At 54.8% G+C, this 22,780-nt stretch overlaps 1 protein-coding gene across 6 annotated transcripts in view; it reads right to left on the bottom strand.

Moving 5' to 3' along the window:
- BAIAP2 (BAR/IMD domain containing adaptor protein 2) overlaps window positions 1-22,780 on the bottom strand; it is a 92,464-nt gene that overhangs the window by 32,904 nt on the left and 36,780 nt on the right. For all 6 annotated transcript variants that reach the window (XM_075904078.2, XM_075904076.2, XM_075904081.2 and 3 more), the window contains exons 4-6: window positions 8,522-8,583; window positions 7,728-7,799; window positions 6,552-6,689 (exon numbers count right to left, since the gene is read on the bottom strand). In XM_075904078.2, the coding sequence (XP_075760193.1) occupies window positions 6,552-6,689; window positions 7,728-7,799; window positions 8,522-8,583 (272 nt within the window). The remainder of the gene's footprint in view (window positions 1-6,551; window positions 6,690-7,727; window positions 7,800-8,521; window positions 8,584-22,780) is intronic.

Here is a 22,780-nt window from a genome sequence, read left to right as displayed (position 1 = left end):
ACCCGCTGCTCCTCCGATTCAGGAAGGCAGTCAGCCGAGAGCAGCTGAAGAAAACAGACCACGGGGAGCCGCTGGGCTAAGCCAACCCGAGAACAAGAGAGTGGAGTCAGAATCCAAGAACACTAGACTTGGAAGGAACCTGGAGTGGTCGAGTCCAGTCCCCTGCCCCCATGGCAGGACCATGCACGAGGGATGTTAAATATCAGTTCACTGAATAGTCCATTAGCCTCATGAATTCTTAGCGGTTACTCAACTAGTCTACAGTCCCCAGGGGCAGGGCCGGCAGCCAATGCGCTCCAGCCCCACTCCCGAGGAGCCCCCAACAGAGGCAGCCGCATGGGGTGGCTATAGCCCCTGTCTGGGGGGAGCAGGGGGTCTGAGCTCCCAGACCCAGCATGAGCCGGAACTGAGCTGAGCTGCCTGCACACCTGGCTCCTAACACATTTCAAATGCAGAGCCACAGCGAGCCAGACTGCTGGCCAGCCTAACAAATGTCCTAGTTGGGGGCGGGGGGATGCATGTAGGCTATAGTATTAACCAATAAGCTTCTGGTTATCAGTTAATCAACTACACGGTTACATTTCCTACCATGCACCATCTTCTAGATCATCCCTGCCCAACCTGCTCGTAAGGGATGGAGATTCCGCAACCTCCCCAGGCAATTGATTCCAGTGTTTAACCACCCGGACAGGTAGGAAGTTTTTCCTAGTGTCCATCCTAAACCTCCCTTGCTGCAATTTAAGCCCATTGCTTCTTGTCCTGTCCTCAGGGGAACGTAGTAACGCTCAGCGAAGCGTTAAGGGCGGGGACAAGGCCAGCGGAGGACCACAGTTCGTATTCAGCCACAGGAAATGGTCCCACACAGCACCAATAGGTCCAGGCCACAGGCTAAGTCTCTTCTATTGCCTCCCCCAGAGCTCTGCTCTCGCTATAGCTCCCTTCTTCCCCAGAAGAGTGTGAACGGTTCACGTAGCCTCTGTCTGCAAGAAACCTCAGTCCTGGCACAAGGGCTGGGAGCCGGCAGCGACCCCAGTGAAAGGCTAGGAATGGGGCCCCCAGACAGGCTGGGGCCATCCCCCGCCCGAGTCCCGCTTCATCAGTTAACCGATTAAACGAGATGTTACGTCCCTACTTCTCAGGGTGCTGCATGTTGCTGTTCTGCCACGACTCGCTGGATTCAAAACAAACATTCGTCCCAAGTTTTCCAGGGAGCATTGACCAAGAGTCCACTTATGTCTAGGACCGTCCAGGCCTCCTGGGGGCAGCAAAGGGGTTTCGCTGTTTTATAAGCGCAGCCCAAAAGCCGGGCTTCCAAATCCGCCGTCAAAGGAAAGGCAGAAACAGTTTTAAGAGTGGCCCAAAATGTTGTGCTTTTTCCCCTTTGGAGACAGGGAAGTGCAATGCACCAAGCAGCACAGCTCAGAGCTGAAACAGCACCGTTTGGTCAAATTCAACCATGCCAGCTTTTTATTTTAATCCGGAGGAAAAAAAAAAAATCCCCAAAACCCAGCCAGCCAGCAGTTGTGTCTGTTCTTTTTAAGCTTAAAACCCATCATAAGGCTTTCCGCAATGAGATAAGCGCCTCCTCAACACGAACTGTAGAAAGATTAAGTGCCTGGAAGATTGATCGTGTTTCTTTGCCTTCGTTCAAAACAATCCGGGCTAATAGAACTCACCCGCATCTCTGCTATTTTGTGTCAAGAACACGCAGGGCTCGGTTGATAGCGCGTTGCTGCGAGGGATGTGAAAGTTTAACTGTATAAACAGTTAACCGAGACGCCTGGGCCCATCGGTTAATATTCACAGTTGCACCACAGGCTCCCGGTACGCATGGGGAGCCGGCTTAAAACCAGCTCCTGGCACACACCAGCTCCCGGGGAGCCAGCTGCCACCTTCCTCCCGCACTGGGTAACCACTGAAATTTTCAGCAGTGACTTCATTAGCCACATTTTAACATCCCTAAACTTTGCGTGGGCGCCCGCTCTCGCTCTGCACCATGGCGAAGAGGAGCAGGAGGGGGGAAATGGATTTTAGCTCCCTCGGAGGTGTACTTCCTAGGGGGGGAAGCCCGGCAGATAGGAGAATAATGCCGGCCGTAGGCATCTGGATGACTCACAAGAGGCGAACGCTTATGGCAGGATTTTGTGGTCTTTGACCAGCTGGGCAACATTCGTGAGGGCTGGCCAGTCTTGACGCCTTGTGTGTCCCTGCGTTTAAAGAAGCCGCGCCGCCCCTTCTACGATTCCTTCTCTTTCGGCTGGCAATTCAGAGAAACATGTTGCAAGGGAGCAGCCATTCAGGAGGGATTTAAGATCATTGGATTAAAAGGTCACGTGCTCAGAGTCTTCGAGCGGGATAAGCTAGTCAACAGGACTTCTCTGCCCGTTAGACGGTACCCATCCATTTTAGATGCGCTTTTAAAATCCTCTCCAACAACTTCAGGTGGAGACAAGCACTGGGCTAGAATTCAAGGTGCTGGGGGGAGCAGCAGCCCCCCCACGCTGGCTTGAAGTGGCTTCTATCCTACACAGGGTTTTGTTCAAGGGCTGTCGGTGTTGTTCAAGTGACCCCCCCCCCCACTATAAAAACTCCACTGGCTAACAGATGCCACCGGACAGAGTTAGGACCGACAGACTAGTCCGCGTGATCACACAGCAATTTAAACAGCCACGAGCATCTTTCTGGAAGTTCGAGGTGAGAATGCCAATAAATGCTTTTCACTTTTCCCGTCCGCGAGCTCTGCTCCACGCTGCCAGTGGAATAACTCACTGAGCTTTAGTACAATTTTTTTTTTTTTAAACACACACACACACACACACACACACACACACACACACACACACACACACACCAAAAAGTGGTTTCTCCTCCGTAACCTTCCTTCTAATGAGCCGGTGATCACTGCACATCTGCTTTTTGGCCCAGAGGACTTCCAGCCAGCCAGGCTGAGAAGCTGTCATCTATGCTTAGGTCAGCTCAGCTAAAAAAGACAACATTTAGGAATTATGACCTCATTCAAATAATCTTTGGTTAACGCTGGTCCCAGGGGCAACAAGGCCGCTGAAAGTTTTGCGTTAGAGACAGGAGCTAGCAAGTTATCTGGCCGGTGGGTACATTTTGCCATGGACGTGGTGTTTACTCCACAGCCGGGGCTAGAACTAACGGAGACAGACAAGCAGAAAGAGCATTCGAGGCCAGGAGGAGTTTGCAGCACCGTGTATTAATTGCCTGTTTCAACATGCAGTGCTCACAGCCGCATTGCAGGTGAGGTTTGTTTCTGAGGTCAGGGACTTCCACGAGAGACTCGCTCGTGCGGGGAACGCAGTCACCAACCCGCCGAGTGCCACACGCTCTCGGTACACCTCGTGCCACGACGCAGGTTCCATGGGCACTGCTGTCAACAGGGGGTGCCAGACAGACACCCATAGCACGGCATCTCAGAGCCTGGTTCAGTTGACTCAGGCAGCAGGGTTGAAAATGGCAGCGTTCGCATTTGGGAAGGGATGGGCAATGATTTTCATAGGGGGTCCTCCTAGGGTACGTCTACACAGCAGCACTATTTCGGAATAACGTTATTCCGAAATAACAGTGCACGTCTACGTGACAAGCCGTTATTCCGAAATAACGGCATGCTGGAGGACTTCTTACTCCGACTCCTGCAACCCTCATTTCACAAGGAGGGAGGGAAGTCGGAGGAAGTGCATTCTTCCTTCGACTTCCTGCTGCGTAGACAGCACCAAAAGCCGCGTGAAGATATTTTGACATCAGCGATGCAATTGACGCAGCTAAATTCGATGTCAGCCCTGCTGCGTAGATGTCCCCGTAATGAATTTTGGTAGGTAGTCAGGGGCCAGCTCCATCCTAGAAGAGCTAGGACTAGCCTCCCCCAGAGTCGTCTGGGGCCGAAGGCTTTGAACGAAAAGGCTCTCAGTTCCTGGCCCTGCTTGGCTGACACCTGGGGTTGCTGCAGCTATTTAAAGCGTTCACGGCTCTGGTCCCTGCTGAGGTAGTGTTGCAACTGGAGCCATTTAAATAGGATCTGGCTGCCTGAGCCATTGCCTGGAAATTCGGCGGCCCAGGCAGCAGGCTAGAAATAGAAAGCAGCCAGTTGCCATGCGCTGGCCGGATCGAAGTGTTAGATGGGCTGCATCTGGCCCAGCCCTATGTTAGGGCTTCGTCTGGAGCCTTGGCTCAAACCCTGCCATGTTACCCCTGTCACCCCGCCCAGCCCAACCGGAGTCAGCTGACCTGGACCAGCCAGGGGCGTGCCGCGGGTCTGTTACTGCAGCGTAGGACCTACCCAGCAGAGCAATTCCAGATGCTCTGCATCAGTCAGCAGCCTCGGAACGCTCCTGGGACACAGCGAAAGGAACTAGTCTCTCCGGTTTCCCCTGCCCAGAAATCCAGAAGCTTTTGCCTCTTGAAATGTGCCTATTTAAAAATCACACCCAAACCCGCCCCTCCAAGACAAACAGCTGCACATGGCTGCCCTCAGGAGACAGCGAGTCCGCTCTCCGCCTAAGGATTCAAATGCAGCAGTCTCAGGGGGGCACAATCAAAATCTGATTAGAAAACGGGAGGCAGTTTTCAAGTACGCTTGACTCACAAGCCACTATTTAGAGGAGTTCGTTGCGGTCCAACGAAAGACGCCTCCGGCATGCGCAAGCTGTCGTACCGAGGGAGTGGGGAGAGAGAAACGGAGCGGAATTGAGAGCCAGGAGGCAATAGAAAAAATATTCAGCAGCAGGAGATCCAGGGGGAGAGGCAGGCATCTGACAATGGAAATTCACTAGGACGAAATTGTATTTCTTGGTTCATTCCCTGATAGGAGAAAAGCCAATCTCCTTCAGTGCCAGGAGACAGAGTTCACTGGTGTGTTGGCTGGCTAGTTGAAGGACACAGGTTCATGCCTCACACTCAAAGCCTCCCTCCAATTCACCCAGCTGCAGAACCGATACCGGATCCCCTCGGGCAAAGGGAGGTTGAGGTCTGACGTCGGGAAAAACACCCTAACGGTCAGGGGGGTTAAATGCTGGAATAAGTTGCCTAGCAACAATCGAAGAGCTTCCGGAGGATGGGCGAGGTCCCAGCGGGGCAGAGAAAGGCCAACGCGGCGTCCAGCTCTAAGAAGGGGGAACCAAGCGGACGGGGGACTCACAGGCCAGTCAGCCTAGCCCCGATCCCTGGAACGATGCCAGCACAGAAAGCATGACGTTTGCACAACTCTAGGGCAGCAGCAGGCAAGATGCGGCCCAGGGGCCGGAGCTGGGCCACCAAGCCTGTCAATCCGGCCTGCCCACCCCTGCGAGAGTTTGCGGGGGTGGGGGCAGTGCAGCACAATTTCTCAGCTCTCATTGGCCAGTTTCCAGCCAAGAGGAGCTGCGAGATCCTGCTGGAGGAGAGGCAGTGCACAAAGCCCTGCCCCGCAGCTCAGAAAGCCACATGGAGCAGCCGGCTGGGGGCCATTCCCGCACCCCGGGCAGCAGGCATGCAACGCACGCACAGCTCCGCCCCGGGAGCACAGTGCACACGCGGCCCCGCCCCCGGCGCGCTGCACACCTTACAGCTGCCATCGGGCACCCCCCCATAGGTTGGTGCCCCAGACAGCTGCCTGGCTAGCCCACCGTTTAATCCGGCCCTGAGTGGATCACAAGTTGAACAGGAGACAACAGTGCGATGGAGCTGGGAACAGTGAACACACCCCAGAGCATTAGCTGGACCGTCGTTCGTAAGACACGGGAGCGACTGTCCTGCTGCATTGGGCAGAGGAGAGGCCTCAGCTAGATCCTGTGGCCAATTCTGGGTGCACCACTTTAAAGATGCACAAATCGGAGACAAGCCAGAGGCGAGAAACAAAAGTTTTGGAAAACCTGACCTACGAGGCAAGATCACCAAAGCCTGGTCAGGCAGAGTCTTGAGAAAAGACGCCGGGGAGGGTTGGATTTTATAAAGAATCTTCAAATATGTCAAAGGCCGTTAGAAAGAGGCGAGCGATCAATTGCTCTCCATTTCCCTAGAAGGTAGGGCAAGCAGAAATGGCCTTATTCTGCAGCAAGGGAGAACAAGGCGCGATTAGGGAAAGCTTTTCAACCATCAAACAAAGCTAAACTCTGGGGTGGGCTTCCAAGCGAGGTCAGGGAATCGATATCATTGGAGGTTTTTAAACAGGGGAGTAGAGCCACCCCATGCTCCTGAGCCAGGAGGGGGTGGGGCCTCAGGCAGAAGGGGGTGGGGCCTCAGGAAAACACAACCCAGCCCTTCGCATTACTTGTAGCTCGGTGCATCCTCCCTCCCTCCCCATTGCACTCCAGGAGCTGGGCACTGCCACCACCCCCGTCAGCAGGCATGGGACAAGGGGGACAAACACCTGTCCGGTCTGGCCTACGTTTACCCGACTCGGTAGACAGGCAGCTGGATCAGAGGACTTTGACGTCCCTCCCAGCCTCGCATTTCTACGCTCCTACGGACTTGGCAACCAGAAGAGTACTCAGGAAGGTCCATTTCGGGACCCCGGAGGAGACGGACAGCCGACGACCAGCCACGAGTCTTACCTGCAGCTCTTTGTCCGAGTACTTCTGAGGGTTTTTGCTCCCTTGGCTCTTCTTGCGAAGCTTTTTCAGCTCTGCCTGGCACTTCTCTAGCGAATCCCCTTTGCTCCTTTGCTCCGTCTGGTATTTCTTCAGTGCAGCCTGAATACAAACACGGGGGGGAGCGGTGAGCAGCAGAAAGGTGATGGCTCAGCAGATCAGCTGGGCTCTTTCTGCCCCCCGCCAGCAGAGTTTACATCCTCCTAGCCAAGAGCTCTGCAGCCTCACTCCTGATGCTTTACAACACCCGCATGTTTAGAGGCCACTGTGCCCCCATCCTCCTCGGGGAAGGGGACACCAGGTTCCCAGGAAGCAGAAATAGCAGCTCGTTCGGGGTTTCCTAGTGGGCTACTGCTCTCCCAACACCACCGCTAGCAGCAGTGAAAAATCAGACAGCACGTTCTCCGGAGCTGGGAGCCCAGGGCGATTATGGGGCCTGGTGCGGGGTGGCAGCAGGGGTTGCTCATCATAATCACCAGGTGGGTGGCGGGAGCCGGAGCAGCCTGACAGCCTCCTGCACTCCGCTCTGCCCTCCCAGTCGCTGTGTGCGGCTTCGCGGCGGAAGCAAGATGCAAAGCGCCCAGGCCCCAGGGCCCTGCGATCCCGCCGCTGCAGATCGGGGCACAGCGGGATGGGAGGGGGGGGAGCATGGTGGCCGACCCCTGTTGCCGCCCTGCATCAGGCCCTCTGTAATCTGGGCCACATGGCTCGGGGGAAGCAGAAGGGGGAAGAGCAAGGTGGAGGTGGGACCTGCACAGGGGGTTGCCCCAGGCTCCACCCCCTTGGGCCGGCCCTGCATTCAGAATTAGCATCAGTTCGTGCCTTACGTTGCACTGGGCCAATGGGCACAGGGGCAGGGGAGGACAGCGAGGGCAGTGCTGAGACCGCCTGGGCTCGAATCGTGCAGGCTCAAGTCTGCCACGTGGTGAGGGCTGAATTCACGCAACTGCGCTTAGGGTCACAGGGATCCCAAACCTGCTGAGTCAAGGTGGCATTCGCGCCCCCTTTCTCCCCCCCATTGACTAGGAGTAGCTTGCAATATGGGTGGGGAAGGCAGCAGGACAGAGGAAGTCCAAGGAAGAGCTGGGAGGGATGTGACAGTCACCTGCTGGATGAAAATACGAGTTCTGATCGACTTACACTTAGGTACCTGGAGTCCAGTTCGACCTTCTGTTCCAGTTGGGTCAGTAGCTCATTGTGGAAAGACTTCAGCTTGAAGACAAAAAAACCCGAGAGAGTCAAGCAAACACCGACCTAGCTTTGCATCCAAAAGCAGAGCACACGAGCGTGTGATGCCCAGGACGGACGGCTCCGAGAGGAAGGGACAAGGGGCTGTTCACAGGCACCAGCGAGGGGATGGAACAAGACACACAGCAGACAGACAACAGAAAGGCACATTAGGGCAGCCAGTTGGCTCTGGAAAGACAGGTGTTTGATTGGCTAGATGAAGGAAGTGGGCCAAGAGAAACAGATGGATGTCATGCGGCGAGACCCAGTCGGAGAGATGTGCAGATGAACACATGCACCGGCCAGGCTGTCCGTTTGCGGGATAAACCACCACGTTTTAGATGAAGTTAATCTGTCTGGATAAGAAACCGACACCCACTTTGTTCCCCGGTCACTGCATCCGAGGTTCCATGTGGCCAGACTGAAGGAGACTTGTTGATTAGCTGGTTCTTTTTGCCCAGACACCACCACGTGCCTACTAGACGGCCTCGTATTTTTTTTATCCTCCCTGTATAATTTAGCCTGATTCAGTCCGGGCTGACTAAGCAGGCATCTCCTCCTAGCTAGGTCCCTCTCTGCAGTACTGTGGGGGCATTTCCATAGTGAAACGCAGCTCAGGACCAAGCAATGGCCGAAAAAGCTGCTGGTCCAAAAACTTCCCATCAGACTCCACTTGAAAACGTGACTGCGAGCGGTCCCGTACTTACCATCTCTTCCAGCTGATTCTGGATCTGCCTGTGAACTTCTGCCATCTGGAAGAGAACGTCCCCTAGAAAGACAAGACACGGGCGAGGTTTAAAGCAGGCCCTCTGGAGGCACCACACACACCAGAGCCATGCGCCTGGTCAATGGGGCGCAGGTATCCGCAAGAGGGAAGGAACGAGCCATTGGACAAAACTTTGCCATTTGAGTTTACAGATGAAGCTCTGCGCTCCTGGGGATTCAGGGAGCAGGTTTGCATCAGAGGCTCATTAACGCTGGAGCATGCAGATGCTAGGAGTGCTGGAAATCTACATGCTGCCTCTTCTGATTAGGCAACGAAAGGAGGAGAGAGGGGAAAAAAAGGAACAGGCACCAACTTGAGCAGAGCACCTTGGAACCCAGTGTGAACGGCCCTTCCCACGCCCCACGCTGGAAGCATCGCTCTGCTTGCTCCAACCAGCACGACACGCACCAACATGCCAGCTGCATGGCTGTCTCCACCGCAGCCAGCGCCCAGGGCACCAACCGGAGCCAAAAGCAAAGAACCCAGGGAACAAAGTGTGCGTGTGCACCCTGATTTCAACCAGGTCTAGAACCCAGGAGGGTGGAGGTAGGGAGGACACCGATACATTCGTACGAAACGTTGGAATGAGTTTCCAAGATGCATTTAAAGGACTGCCAAGTCCGGCTCTGGGCCCTCAGCGTGGCTTCAGGGGCTTGGTCAAGTTTTGGGGGGATTGCCTCTCCCCCCCTTAGGTGTGCTGCAAACATGGAAGTTGGTCTCTAGGCGCCACGGCTAGTAGTCAGGCCAAAGGCTGCATGCCACCGATCAACCATGCCCCTGCGGCAAGAGGCACGCTGTGCATGCTCACCGAGCCTCATTCATATCTCCGGGGTATTTTCAGAGACAGTAACTGGCAAAGTGGGAAGGGAGCTGCCTTCCTCTCTCTGGTCACAATTTCCAGTGCAAAGTATACGGTTGGTTGGCTCCTCCTTTGCCAGGTTCCACGTTTTTACACCCACAAAGCCAGAGAGAGCCAAGAATGCATTTGCAAGTTTGCCCAAATTTGGCACAGTCTCAACTAACAGGACAGCCCGGAGTAAAGTCTGAGCCCTGTGCAAAACAGAATGGAGTAGCCAGCAGGAGGGTTACTACGTTTCCTAAAAATCCCCATCGTACTTGAATTACAGAAGCTCTTCAGGGGCATCCAAGCTCCACTAAGTGGCTACAAAATAAAAAAGCCAAACAACGTACAGTCTCGCACAGTGGTTCCCAAACTTTTCGGCGTCACGCCCCCTTTTTGATCTTTGAGAAACCCTCACGCCCCTCCCCCCCAAAAAAGCAGCAAAACTTGGGGTGGGATAGATGGGGGGGGGTGGCTGGATTTCCTCGCACCCCTCCCCAGAATTTCTTCATGCCCCCCAGTTTGGGAACCCATAGTCTAGCAGCACCTTAAAGACTAAGAAAACATGTAAATGGGATCATGAGCTTTCATGGCCACAACCCACTTCTTCGGCTGACAGGAGTATTAAAAGTCCAGATCCAAGAATAAATAAGGGAAGGGGGGAGAAAGGGGGGGGGAAGAAGAAAAAAAAAAAGTAGTGAATTAAATTGTTCAAGTTACAAGCAGCTGTTAAGAACAATTAGCACCTCTAGAAGTACCCATTGTTAGGTTGGTTGGTTAATTCATTAGGATGTAGAAGGGAGTGTGCCAGCCAGCTAATATGTTTAGTCATTCCTCTGGGATAGGAATCAAACTTTCAAATGAAGTTAAATTCCAGCCCTTCCCAGTGTATTTGTTTTTCCAGTTACCGACTAACTCAGCTACCCCCTGAAGCTTACAAAATGCAAGTTATTAGATCTGCATTTCAGAAGAGCAGCCTGTAACGTTACAGGCTGTTTCTAGCTTAGAAGCAAATTATTTGCAGACTGAACACACACAGTAAGCCCGGAGACTAGAGGAGCCGGGGAAAAAGCCGGCCCTGCTCAGGCTGCGAGCCGGTCAGATCGAATAGGCTGAGCGGGGTCAGCGATTGGACAGGAGACACCCCAGGCGATGCAGGACCGGGTGGGGACAGTAGATAGCCTCTCTGAGTCGGCACTTGAACCTGGTCCCCAGCCTGGCACGGGAGGGTGATGTGAAGCTGAAGTTCTAACTTCACTTGGACCAAAGGTCCCCCCTGCCACTCCTGGGCACAAAGGGATCCCCTCCACACAAAAGGTAGCCCTAAGTCTTGGCCAAATCCCAGACTGGGAAGTCTACTCTACATCCCTATCGCCCCTCGCCCCCAGGAGTTGAACAGCTGATCTTCCTCCCCTTCCAAGACTAGAACGTCGCGAACCGAGGACACAGACGGGCGGTTGCGTCCTGTCCCCCTTCCCCTCCTTCAGAGAATTCAGTTCAGTGGGGAGGCCGAGAACCCCAGGGCGGGAAGAGACCTCAGCAGGCATCGAGTCCAACCGCCTGCCCAAGGCAGGACCAACCCAACTCCATCACCCAGCCAGGGCTCTCTCAAGCCAGGACTTAAACACCCCTAGGGATGGAGATTCCACCCCTCCCTAGGGAACCCAGCCCAGCGCTTCTCCACCCGCCTAGGGAAAGAGTTTTTCCCCTAAGATCCAACCTAGACCTCCCCCACTGCAACTTGTGACCATTGCTCCTTGTTCTGCCACCTGCCACCACTGAGAACAGCCTCTCTCCAGCCCCTTTGGAACCCCCCTCCAGGGAGTTGCAGGCTGCTCTCAAATCCCCCCTTGCTCTTCGCTTCTGCAGACTCAACAAGCCCCAATCCCTCAGCCTCTCCTCGTGGGTCGTGTGCTCCAGCCCCCGAATCGTTTCTGTCGCCCTCCGCTGGCCCCTCTCCCATGCGTCCGCACCCTGTCTGTAACGGGAGGCCCACTCCTCTCTCTCTAAAGCCAGGCAGGTTTTCTTCAAGTCCTTAGAGATCCCTCAGGATAAAGGGCAACCTCCCAGTCCCCCATGGGACAGCTTTGCAACAGGAGAAAAGGACCACCCGCCAGCGCCAGACTCTGCTGTAACAAAACCATGGAGCAGAGACATTTAAGGAGGGGAGTTTCTTCAGTCCCACAAGCAGATGTTGTCCAGAGAGAGGACCCTACAGACAGCAAGACGCAGAAATCCAGCCACGTGGAGTAAAAGCCGACAAAGGGCCTGGAGAGGACGCTCATGGCCCCACCGTGCAAAGATGGCGCAGCTCCCATCGAGGAAAGCTGGGGGACCCCTTCCCCACAGTGCAGGAACGGCAGCCATCGTTACAGCCACTAACCCCGGCTCAGCCCTGCCTCGCTCACCAAGCGCCGCCATTTTGAACCTGAGGGGCGATGCAGTTAGAACGAAGAGTAAAAAAATATATTGATTTCCTCTCAGCTCTCTCACTCTCGTCACTTCCAAAGGCCGGTCGGGGCTCTCCCAGCGCTCTGTGGGGACCTGCATGCAGCTGAATCGAGTCTCCCTTTTCCTTGGACGGGAGTTCTCTGGGCCGCCTTCCTCCCGTATTTTACAGGGAAGCGCCCGCATCCCACTGCAGCTTCACCCCCGTCCCGGCCACTGCGCTACCCAAGCGGGAACACGGCGAGAGTCCGGGCTGCCAAATGCCTCCTTGCTGACTATCCACCCCCTCCCAAAACGCGAGTGGGAAGGGCGCCTGGCAAGAACTGCCATTCTACGCCGCCGCGCAGGCCTCTCTTCCACATGGCTGCCTCCTTCTGCTCCAGCGAGAGCTCAGCCGCCAGGCTGCACGCGGCCGACGATGCAAGGGGACGGAACAACACCCAAGAGAGTTCTCACTCGAGACCACTCCCCACAGAGCGGATTTGAGCAGCAGCAGCAAGACCGGCAGCAGCCCGCCCTGCCGTGCAGGGGGCCAGCTTCAGATGGCTCAATCGTGCCAAAGCAGAGGCACTGGGGGGGAGGAGAGAGGGGAGCAAGCACAGGCTCCTGGGCAGCACACAGGTGCCCAAATCAGACTAGGCATGTTAAATATCGGTTCCTTGAATAGTCGATTCACCTCATGAATTCTTATTGGTTCCTCGACTATTCTATAGTCCCCGGGGGCGGGGCCGGCAGCCAGCGTGCTCCAGCCTCACTCCCACGGAGCCCCCTGCCACGCTGCGCTGCTGCCTCTGGTCCAGAAGCAGCAGCGCAGGGTGCCAGGTGGGAGCTGGTCCAGGAGAGGGGCCCGTTTAAAAGCCAGCTCCCCTCGTGGACCGGCTGCCTGTCACCCTGCACTGCGGCCTCTCATACAGAGGCCACAGTGCAGGGTGGCAGCAGCCGCGGTCTGGGAGGGGTCCGAGCTCCTGGGCCTGGCACGAGCCAGAACGGAGATGGGCGCCCTGCCTGCATGCCTCCTAATACGCTTTACATGCAGAGTCGCAGCGTGGGTAGGCCCCAGACGGGACGCAAGCCAGGACTGAGCCGTACTGGCCGGAGGCGGGCAGGCAGGGAAGAAATGCACAGAGTCTATACTCTATAGCATTAACTGATAAGCTTTTGCTTATCGGTTCATTGACTACATTATTACATCCCTCAATCAGACATGCTCAAAAAGGGTTAAGACCAGTGTTCCCTGTGAGATAGGCTCTTGTGTGGCTACTGGGGAAAGATTCAGCCACCCAGCTGATTAGCAGAGTACCTAGAGCTAGGTTTGGGTTTCTGTTGGTGGTGCACATTCATCAGGTCTCAGCGCACAGAAAATAATTTATTCTGCACATGGATGGAAAAAGAATCCACTCACGGATTTAAAAAGATGAAGGGGAGTATTGGTTCAGAACCAAGTAAACATTAAGTCAGGGGGTCTGACTTTAACCCACAATAGGCTGCAAATATGGCCGTAAGGCTGCCACTCTGCCGAACCACTGGACCAGGGCGAGGCTGGACAGGGCGGAGAACCATGCACGCTGTGAAACGCACCAGGCTGTGCAGCACAGAACGGCGGTGGGGAGGGATTCCTTCCCCTCGTGGGCTGAATTTATTCACACTTCCTCTCAAAGCATTTTCTCCAACATTAATAAATCACCACCACATCTAACCACACGTGCGAGCCTCGAGGACTCGGCGGGTGACGTCTGAACGCCTTCCGGCTCGACAGGGCCGGGGCATCGCTGCACGTCTGGATGCTGGTGCAAGAGCACTCCCCAGAACGCCGAGCAGCGCGGCGGACATGAAGCAAAGCCGCAGGGGACAGAGGAGAGCAAGCTGGTCGAACCTGGCTCTGAGCAATCTCAGCCCAGGCTCTTCCCCATCGGCAGCCTCTCCAAAAGCCAGCGTCAGGATCGGGACCAGAGGGTGCCCCCATGCCTCAAGGAGCCGACAGAATCTCACCCCTGGTGCCTTGTGGAGCAGAGTAAACGTTCAGCGGAAAGCCCAGCAGCCGGGAGATTCTCACAGCGGGAACGCTCAGCTGCTCCCATCACAAATCGCCGCCGACAGCAGCTTCCCACGTGGAAGGGAAGGTCTGGGCAAAAGGTCACCCCCCAAACCCTACAGGAAGTCGCGCTCCGGTTGAGATGGGAACGTTAAATGGAGGGCAGGAGCCATTCTCTCTAGCAAGGACCAGGCACGTGCCGCCGCGACTCCTTCCACGGACAGCGCGGCAACGCGGGTGTTTATCTTCCCAGCACTCTGCTGAGGGGACGCCTCAGCCCCCCACCTCCAGTCAGGAAGAGGGAGCCAGCCTCCTGGGAGAAAAACTCACCTCAGACTCGCCACCGGGATGGGGGACTGTCTGGCATACACCGCGCCCTCCCCGGGACCGTTCCTCTGAGCTGCACACTCACGCCAGCCCCGTGCGTATCCACCCCGTTAACCAGGGAGCACCATCTCGGCGCCAAACCGTTTGCAGGCTAATTCAGAGAGATGAAAGGGCCCCCGGGGAGAGGTAATCCCCTCCCCCACATCCCTCAAGCCTCACCCTTAGACTCCTCCAGGCAAAGGTTTTACATCTTGCTGTACAGCTTCCTTTCCACACCAAAGTCTCCTTGCCCCTCACTAGACCAAAGCCCTCAAAGCGTTGGGGCAGAAGGAAGTAGAGAGCAATGTTCCCGCTAATTTTTTTCCATTGTGTGCAGAATAAATTTTGTTATATACACCGAGGCACATGTGGCTGTGCACCACCAGAAGAAAGACACCTGCCTGGGTGGGGGAAGGGGGGAAGGCTGTGCTAATCACGGGCAGCATTTGAATCTCTTAGAATCATAGAACCATAGAGCTGGAAGAGACCTCAGAAGGTCAAGTCCAGCCCCTTGCTCTAGGCAGGACCAATCCCAGCGAAATCAACCCGGCCAGGGCTTTGTCAAGCCAAGACTTAAACACCTCTAGGGATGGAGACTCCACTACTCCCTAGGTAACCCAGCCCAGCGCTTCCCCACCCTCCTAGTGCAAGTTTTTCCTAATATCCAACCTGGACCTCTCCCACCGCAACTTGAGACCATTGCTCCTTGTTCTGCCATCTGTCACTACTGAGAACAGCCTCTCTCCATCCTCTTTGGAACCTCCCTTCAGGGAGTTGAAGGCTGCTCTCGAGTCCCCCCTCACTCTTCGCTTCTGCAGACTAAACTGACCCAAGTCCCTCAGCCTCTCCTCGTAGGTCATGTGCTCCAGCCCCCTAATCATTTTGGTCGCCCTCTGCTGGACCCTCTCCAATGCATCCACATCCTTTTTGTAGTGGGGGGCCCAGAACTGGACACAATACTCCAGATGTGGCCTCACCAGAGCCGAATAAAGGGGAATAATGACATCTCTGGATCTGCTGGCAATGCCTCTCCTAATGCACCCTAATATGCCATTGGCCTTCTTGGCTACAAGGACACACTGTTGACTCATATCCAGCTTCTCATCCACTGTAACCCCCAGGGCCTTTTCTGCAGAACTGCTGCTTAGCCAGTCGGTCCCCAGCCTGTCACAATTCTTGGGATTCTTCCGTCCCAAGGGCAGGACTCTGCACTTGTCCTTGCTGAACCTCAGATTTCTTGTGGCCCGATCCTCCAATTTGCCTAAGTCACTCCGGACGCTATCCCTGCCCTCCAGCGGATCTACCTCTTCTGGGTGGCCACTAAGTGCTCCGCACACAGGGACCGCGAGGCGGGAGGGGACCAGTACCAAAACCAACCCCACTTTGAAAAAAAGGCAGGAAATGTGCCACAAATGAGTAACTCTCCACCCAACGTGCTATGGATTGATTACACCAGACTGCCAGCGAGCCAGCCAATGCCAGCAGCTCCCCACCCAGGTTTCCTCCAGCATGGCTGCAGGGACACTAACGGCCGATAAAAACTGCCCTTTCAAGCCCAGATCAGCCCCTCCCAGACTGCAGGGTGCATTGGCATATTCACAGCGCTCACCTCCAGCGAGGCACGTCCCTACAAGCCACCCTCTCTTCTCCTGAAGCTGCTGCTAAGATAACCGGGGCCTGGAAGCAAGAAGGGGGTTAAACTCTTGAATAACTAAAAGGTTTAAATTTGAATTTCCATGGGGAAGATTTTTAAAGCGGTCTGTGGCAGGGAGGGGGAGTTTCCATCACCCGGCTGCAGGGTGTGACCATGGCGGCAGCGGAAAAAGATGCCAAGTCCATCCATTTCAGAAGGGGGGTTTCTGGCTTCTCCCGTGCAAGCACCCACAGGCCCCGGAGCTGTGCAGGGCTTTGCACAAACGGCCAAGAGGCTCCCAGGACGACTCCGGTGCCAGGGCGTTCCCAGGTCCAGGGGCTCTGCAGCACGCAAACCAGGGTTTGTAATGGAAACGCCAACGCCCCCATCCCCACGCAGGGCACTAGCGAGTGACACAGTGACTCACCCCACCCCACGCCCCAGGACAGGGGAGTGCCGGGGTGGCTAAGACTTGCCTGGGGCCACACGGCAACCCCGGGAGAAGCCAGTCCTGGAGTCAGCGAACGAACGGCACTGTCATGGTTGCGAAGAATGTAAACACTGGCTCGGCAGCCAGCTGAAATTGCTATTTCCGTCCCGCTCTGACTCACAGGGCCAGTCCCCCAGAAGCCACCCCGCCCAGGAGACACAGCCGAACGGGTTGTGTCACACGCCTGTGCGGGGCTGCCGCCAGCCAGGGGCAGGCCAGTTTGCATGCGAGCCCGGCAGAGGGTGGAACTCGGAGTACAGGGCTGCGCCTCTGTTTGCACGGAGAGGTTTCACCTCGAGGTTTTCCAGGCCTAAGGCTGGTCTCCACCCCCACCCCCACCCCCCCGCCCAGTATTTCCCTCCCGCCCCAGGTACAGACCCATTCTGCGTTATGCAGAGCAAACAGATACGTGCATCAGACCACAGAGGGCTGCTTAGAGCAGGGCTGGGCAAGAGGCGGCGATCGAGCCCCCGGATGGCATCTGGCTGCTTTTTATTCCTAGACGGCTGCCCGGGCCACTGAATTCCCAGATGGTGGCTCAGGCAGCAGGATCCTATTTAAATGGCTCATGGGAACAGCGCTATCCCGGCAGGGGCCACAGCCGCGAGCCCTTTAAATAGCCACCGCACCCCCGGGCGGCTGCCAGGCTACGTGCAGCGGCAGGGCCAGGAGCCGCAAGCCCTTTGCTATGTTTTTAATTCACTGCCTCTTGGGGTTGCCAGATGGTTGAAACAAAAATATTGCCCTCCCCCCCCCCCCCCCACAAAAAAAAACACCAGGAAAAAATTCTGTTGGGGGGGGGGGGGGGAAAGGGAGGGGAAGTTGTTGAGAGGGGGAAAAAAAAAAAAAAAAAAAAAGACTCCAAGGACTTAAGCCAAAAATATATATATATTTTTTTCAAATAAAACAGCATTAAAACAGCATGTCCCCTTAACAGTGAGTGCAGGGATAGGAACGGGGGAGAGGTTGAGCACTAAGACCCAGGGGAAGCATTGCCCTAGGTCTTTTAGCCATCACCCATTTTGTGCCAGCAGCTTTGGGGATCCAGGTAAGCATGGGGGCTGGGGGTGTTGGGGGCTGGTGGGGCTTGAGGGGGGAGTGGAGGGGAGGCTGGGCACTGTTTGTAGGGTTGCCAGGTGTCCAACATTTTCGCCTCCTGGCCGGGGAAAAAATTCAGAGAACACCGGACATCTCAGGTGTCCAGTATTCTCTGATTTTTTTTTTTTTTTACCGGACAGGAGGCAAAAATACCGGTGAATACTGGACACCTGGCAACCCTACTGCCTCTGGCCCCAGACAGGTCTGGGGGAGGCGAGTCCCCAGCCCCGCCCCTTCTGGGGGGTGGAGCCAGTCTGTGACTACCTTCCACAATTCATGAAGTGGCCCCTCCTCTACAAAAACGATTGCCCACCCCGGCTTAGAGACTAAACAGGCAGGCTGTACCGATAAAAAACCAGCTGGTAGAGTGGCCCTCATCTCTGGATTGCTCCCCGGTTATCAGGTCACTTTTTGGAAGCATCACAAAGCAATTCTAAGAGCGGCAGAAGGGAGATCGATACGTGTAGACTATCCAGGTTCGCTTCCTTTTGCCCAGAGAGGAACGCAAATCATGCTGATGAAACCTTGCCCTGTCCCAGTTCCACACCAGGGCCTCTCCCGCTCTGGTTCAGAAGACAAGAAACATGCACCTGATTAAGAAAGTGGCAGGCTCTTCCCTCCCACCTTTTTTAATTAAGGAAAGTCAATTAAATCAATTGGCCCCACTTCAAAACTAGGTCTTGATTACGCAACGCTACTGTAAATGGGACATCGACGGAGCAGGAGGTGTCAGGAGAGGAATGCAGCTTGTTTCTAAAAGTCACCGCTCAGACAGTCAGCCGAGGGGCAGAGACGAGCCTGCAGCCCCACATTTAGGCCGTAGTTTGCTCACCGGAAGCCCACCTGGAAACCAAGCTGAGTTCTAGGGGAACCGATGTGCACGGCGATGGTTGCAAAGCGCATCCTGGAGCGGACTGGCAGCGGTTTTATTTCACTCCCTCCCCTAACAGGGGAGCCGTCCCAGGGGTGGTCCACGGAGAAGGTGACTCGAAGCCCGGGCAGCCAGTCTGACTTTCCTCAGCCCTGCAGCACCAACACGTTGGGAAATCCGGCTCTTAAATACGGAAAAGCCGGGTTGTCCTATTTGTGCAGGAGGTTCCCTTACGGTGAACACAGGAGAGGAGGGGGGCGAAGGTCACGCACTGGGAGGCCAGAGCAGGGGTTTTCCAGCTTTTTTCCTCATGACCCAGCTGAAGACAAATGCTGATGCCGCGACCCAACAGAATGGAACTCCAGGGGCTCCAGGCTGGGGCTGGGAATCAGAGCTTTGGGGTGTAGCAGGGGGCAGGAGCAGCTCCTGATCAGTGCTGCAGTGGGGGGGGAGGGGGGACGAAGGCAGCTTCCTGCCTGTCCTGGTACCGCAGACCCTGCTGCGCCCCAGAAGCGGCCTGCAGCAGGTTCTCAGCCAATGGGAGCGCGGAGCTAGCGCTCGAAGCAGTGCCCGGAGCCCGGTGCGCTTCCTCCCTTCAGGAGCCGGCCGGCCACTCCTAGGGTGCAGCGCAGTCTGTGGGGCCAGGCCAGGCAGGCAGCTGCCTTAACACCCCCCGGCCACCTGATCCTCCTGCAGCCACGAGCCCCAGGGCCCGGCCTTCCACCCCCCAGTCCTGGGTTCCGGCCTGTTTGAAAACCTCCGGGCTAGACTGCTGCCCGGGGATACAGCACAAAGAGGTGTTTTGAATAGTGAAGAAATAAAAATGGGGACACCAACAAAGCAGGCGGCTCGCCAGCCTGCGTGCCCCGAAACGCCCGCCGGAGATCAAGCCGATTTCCTACGGCGGGTTAGGAGCCTCCAGCGAAATCCTTTGACGCCGAGCAAAAGGCGCCTGCAGCTAGGAGCGGGCATGGCCGTGCCTCCGAAGCAGGACAGCTCGCGCCGCCAGCAGAGACGGAAGACAAGCCCAGAAAGCGAATTTTGTGCCTTTGTTTTCCCCAGCGGGAAAGCGCTTGCGTGCTGGGACCACGGCACTTGGTGAACCAGGCTGCGGCCGCATCTTCGGGGGGAACGTATCCCTGCCCCGGGTGCGAACAGAGGAACGTTTATCAGGGTGAAATCCTGGCCCCATGGATGTCAGTGGGGTCACGATTTCACCCTGGAAGTCCAGCTGTTCTCAGACCTTTTGGAAGATTGGAGGAGGGGGGCTGTCTGGAGCTCCTGCTCCATTTCATCTCGGCGGACGTGCTGGTGATCTCCCGGCCTTGCACTGGGTGGACACTGAGAAACGGGGGCTGGAGCGCAGTTCTACCGAGGCTACAAACAGCTGCTCCGCGGACTCTTACGGAATGCAACAGCCCCCAGAGAGCTACTGTAACCGCCAGCGGGCAGATTTGAACCTGGGACCTTAGGAGCCGAGTACAGGAGCCTCTACCCTCTGAGCTAAAAGTCAGCTGGCTTCCAGCCCATGCTGTAGAGGTCTCTTGGTCTTAACTGTTGCTCAGTAACCACACTTGGGCTATGTCTACACTCGCGGCTTCTTGTGCAAGTAATATGCAAATGAGGCTAAGCGTGGAATATTGCGAAGCCTCATTTGCATACCTAATGAGCCACCATTTTTTTCAGAAGAGGCTCTTGCACAAGAAGACGCATCTACACTGCCCCTTCTTGCTCAAGAAAAACCCTCTTGCGCAATGCCGTTCTTCCTGAAAAGTAATAGGTGTGTAAGCATTGCGCAAGAGGGTTTTTCTTGCGCAAGAAGGGGCAGTGTAGACGTGTCTTCTTGCGCAAGAGCCTCTTCTGAAAAAAATGGTGGCTCATTAGGTATGCAAATGAGGCTCGGCGATATTCCATGCTTAGCCTCATTTGCATATTACTTGCACAAGAAGCCGCAAGTGTAGACGTAGCCTAGGTGTGTGGGTTACACTATTCTAACCGCACATCGCACCAACTCGGCCCCCTCTCAGCGTTAGACGCGTTGTAAAACCCAGCCTCCAAGCGGCAGCTCCCAGCGGCTGAAATGCAGCAAACGGTACAGAAGGGACCCGGTGAAGGAGCCGTTTGGTTTCAATAGCGACACCCCCACTAAGCAACAAGAGTCTAGGACGCGACTGTTTCCACCCATTCTAAAAAGCAACAGGGAGCAAGACCAACGCGTCATCCATCTGCAGTTGGGGCAGGGAGCGGGTGGGTCACCCAGCCCCGTGTTTGGCACCAGCGTGGTCCACACACGCCCTTTCCTCTTGCAATGCTTTGCCACAATGTCATTCTCCACAGCTCTCAATGAAACCAAACCAAAACACCCCCACACAGCATTTGCCAGAGTTCTATTAGCAACACACACACCAGCCCTAGGGACTCTGCCGGAAAGCAGAGACGGAAAACAATCATCTTTGCGGCTGATCAATTCTGGCCCATCCTTTATTGTCATCCAACAATTAGACAGAGTTTAATAGGCTCGAGATTCTTTATTTTAAGAAGAGAGAAGCCATAGAAGAGGGCACCTGCTTTTTCGCTGCATTTAAAGCAAACTCAAAAGTCTATTAATTTTCCGTAACATTTTTTTTTTAAACTAAGCAGTTGTCAAGCTGCATTTTTACTACTTATATGTTAAAGAGACTCTGCACCAAGGGTCAGCTTCTCTCTCTTTGGCAGCTGGTTCCCTCCAAATACATGCATTCTTCCCCCGCAGTCATCAGCAAATCTCTAACGGCCAATTACCCAGGCAGCTCACACAGGGGAGAAGTAGCGACTATATTCAGGGTAAAGTACTAATTAGCAGACACAGGAGGGCATCAATATACAGACCTCATTACAACGGCAGAGACTCAGCCAGCAAGAAATTACATGAACCTTCTGCTGTTCAGCACTAGTAACTCCAGTGAAGCTGGGGAAGGAAGAGGAAACGATACCTCCTATGCCCAAATGCGGTCGGGGACCAAGAACCGTCAATGGGTTAGCGGCATGGCGGCTGTAGATGTCTTCGTGCAGGATACAGAATCTGCTCGTGAGCGCTAAACCTGAACAAGCAAGCCTGTCTGGGCAGAGCAAGTCTCTCCTAGAAGGCAGGTGGAGGAGACTTTCCATTTAAAGGTTCTGGTTACCAGTTTCACACTAAGGCCAGGTCTATACTACTGGAGAAAGTCGACCTAACAGCACAGCCGGCATCAACGTATCTTCGGTTGAATTTCTGTGGCGTCCCTACTGCGGGACAGACAGGAGAAACTCTGTCAACTTCCTTTACTCCTCATGACCTAGTGGAGTACTGGGTTCGACAGGGGCGCCATCAGCTGTTGATTTAGCAGGTCCTTCCTAGACCCTCTAAATCAAACCCCGGGAGATTGATCTCTGGAGCTTCAATCTGGGGGTAAGGAAAGACAAACCCTAAGGCATGAGCAGTTTTATCACAGGAAAAAGGGAGAACAAATCACTCCCCATGTGATGGAACAACGATATCTAGAAAACGTTTCCTGTAAAAATGAAGCACAAGGAGCTCCAAGTTTGTCATGACCTTTTTTTATGGATTCGCAATCACATTTTTCTTACAGTTTAATAAAAAACAACCGCTTGCATGAAAGTTTACAGAAACCAGGGAATCTAACGAGGCTCAAAGTGCTCCCAAAGCAAAAAGGAAGACACAGACATTTCACTCTAACCTTTCCATCGAGACTTATCAAGTAGTAGCTAAGAGCACAAAGGGAGACGGCATTTAACTGGGAAGTCAACTTACTAATAATCTTCGGCCTGCTTTCCACGTACGCAGGCATATTTTATTTTTGTATATATCTGATCAAATAGCATAGCTGGGAAAGGTTGGAGGTTTCAAAGGGGCAGCTGTGTTAGCCTGTAAGGTGCTGCAGGATCGTTCATTTAAGTTTTTTCAGTTAGACTAACAAAAATATAGACGGCATCATGAGCTTTCGTGGGCACAACCCCCTCCCTCAGGTTAGTGCACTTAAGAGGCAAGGAGAGATCAGCCATTTAACTATTCACACAGTGACTCCGTGGGCGTCAGAAAGGTGCCTAATGCATCAACGTACACCACCACGCACTGGATCCCCCAGCACCCGTGTGCAGCAATCTTAGGCCTGCTTCTCTCCGTTCCAGAATCCTATCTGTGGGGGCCATTCCATCTTCTTCCCTTTCCAAAAAGGGCTTTTGTTCTCGTGTTCGCCAGCAGATGTTTGGACGGTGATAAGAATTTGCAGAGCACAGCCTCCCCATTCACTGGCGCTTCCGCCACCCAAAAGGCAGAGACCAGGAAAACAAGCGCCCGTCTGAAATTTGTCAGGCGTATCAAGGTTACTCATTGGACTGAAGAGACTGGCTCCTTGAAAATCAGCCATTTGTTGGGCTGTAGC

The sequence above is a fragment of the Pelodiscus sinensis genome, chromosome 20 (assembly GCF_052426305.1).
Source record: "Pelodiscus sinensis isolate ZL-2025 chromosome 20, ASM5242630v1, whole genome shotgun sequence".
In the NCBI taxonomy this organism is placed as follows: Eukaryota; Metazoa; Chordata; order Testudines; family Trionychidae; genus Pelodiscus; species Pelodiscus sinensis.
The sequence above is the reverse complement of the archived record's forward strand: the minus strand, read 5'-3'. Positions and strand labels throughout refer to the sequence as shown.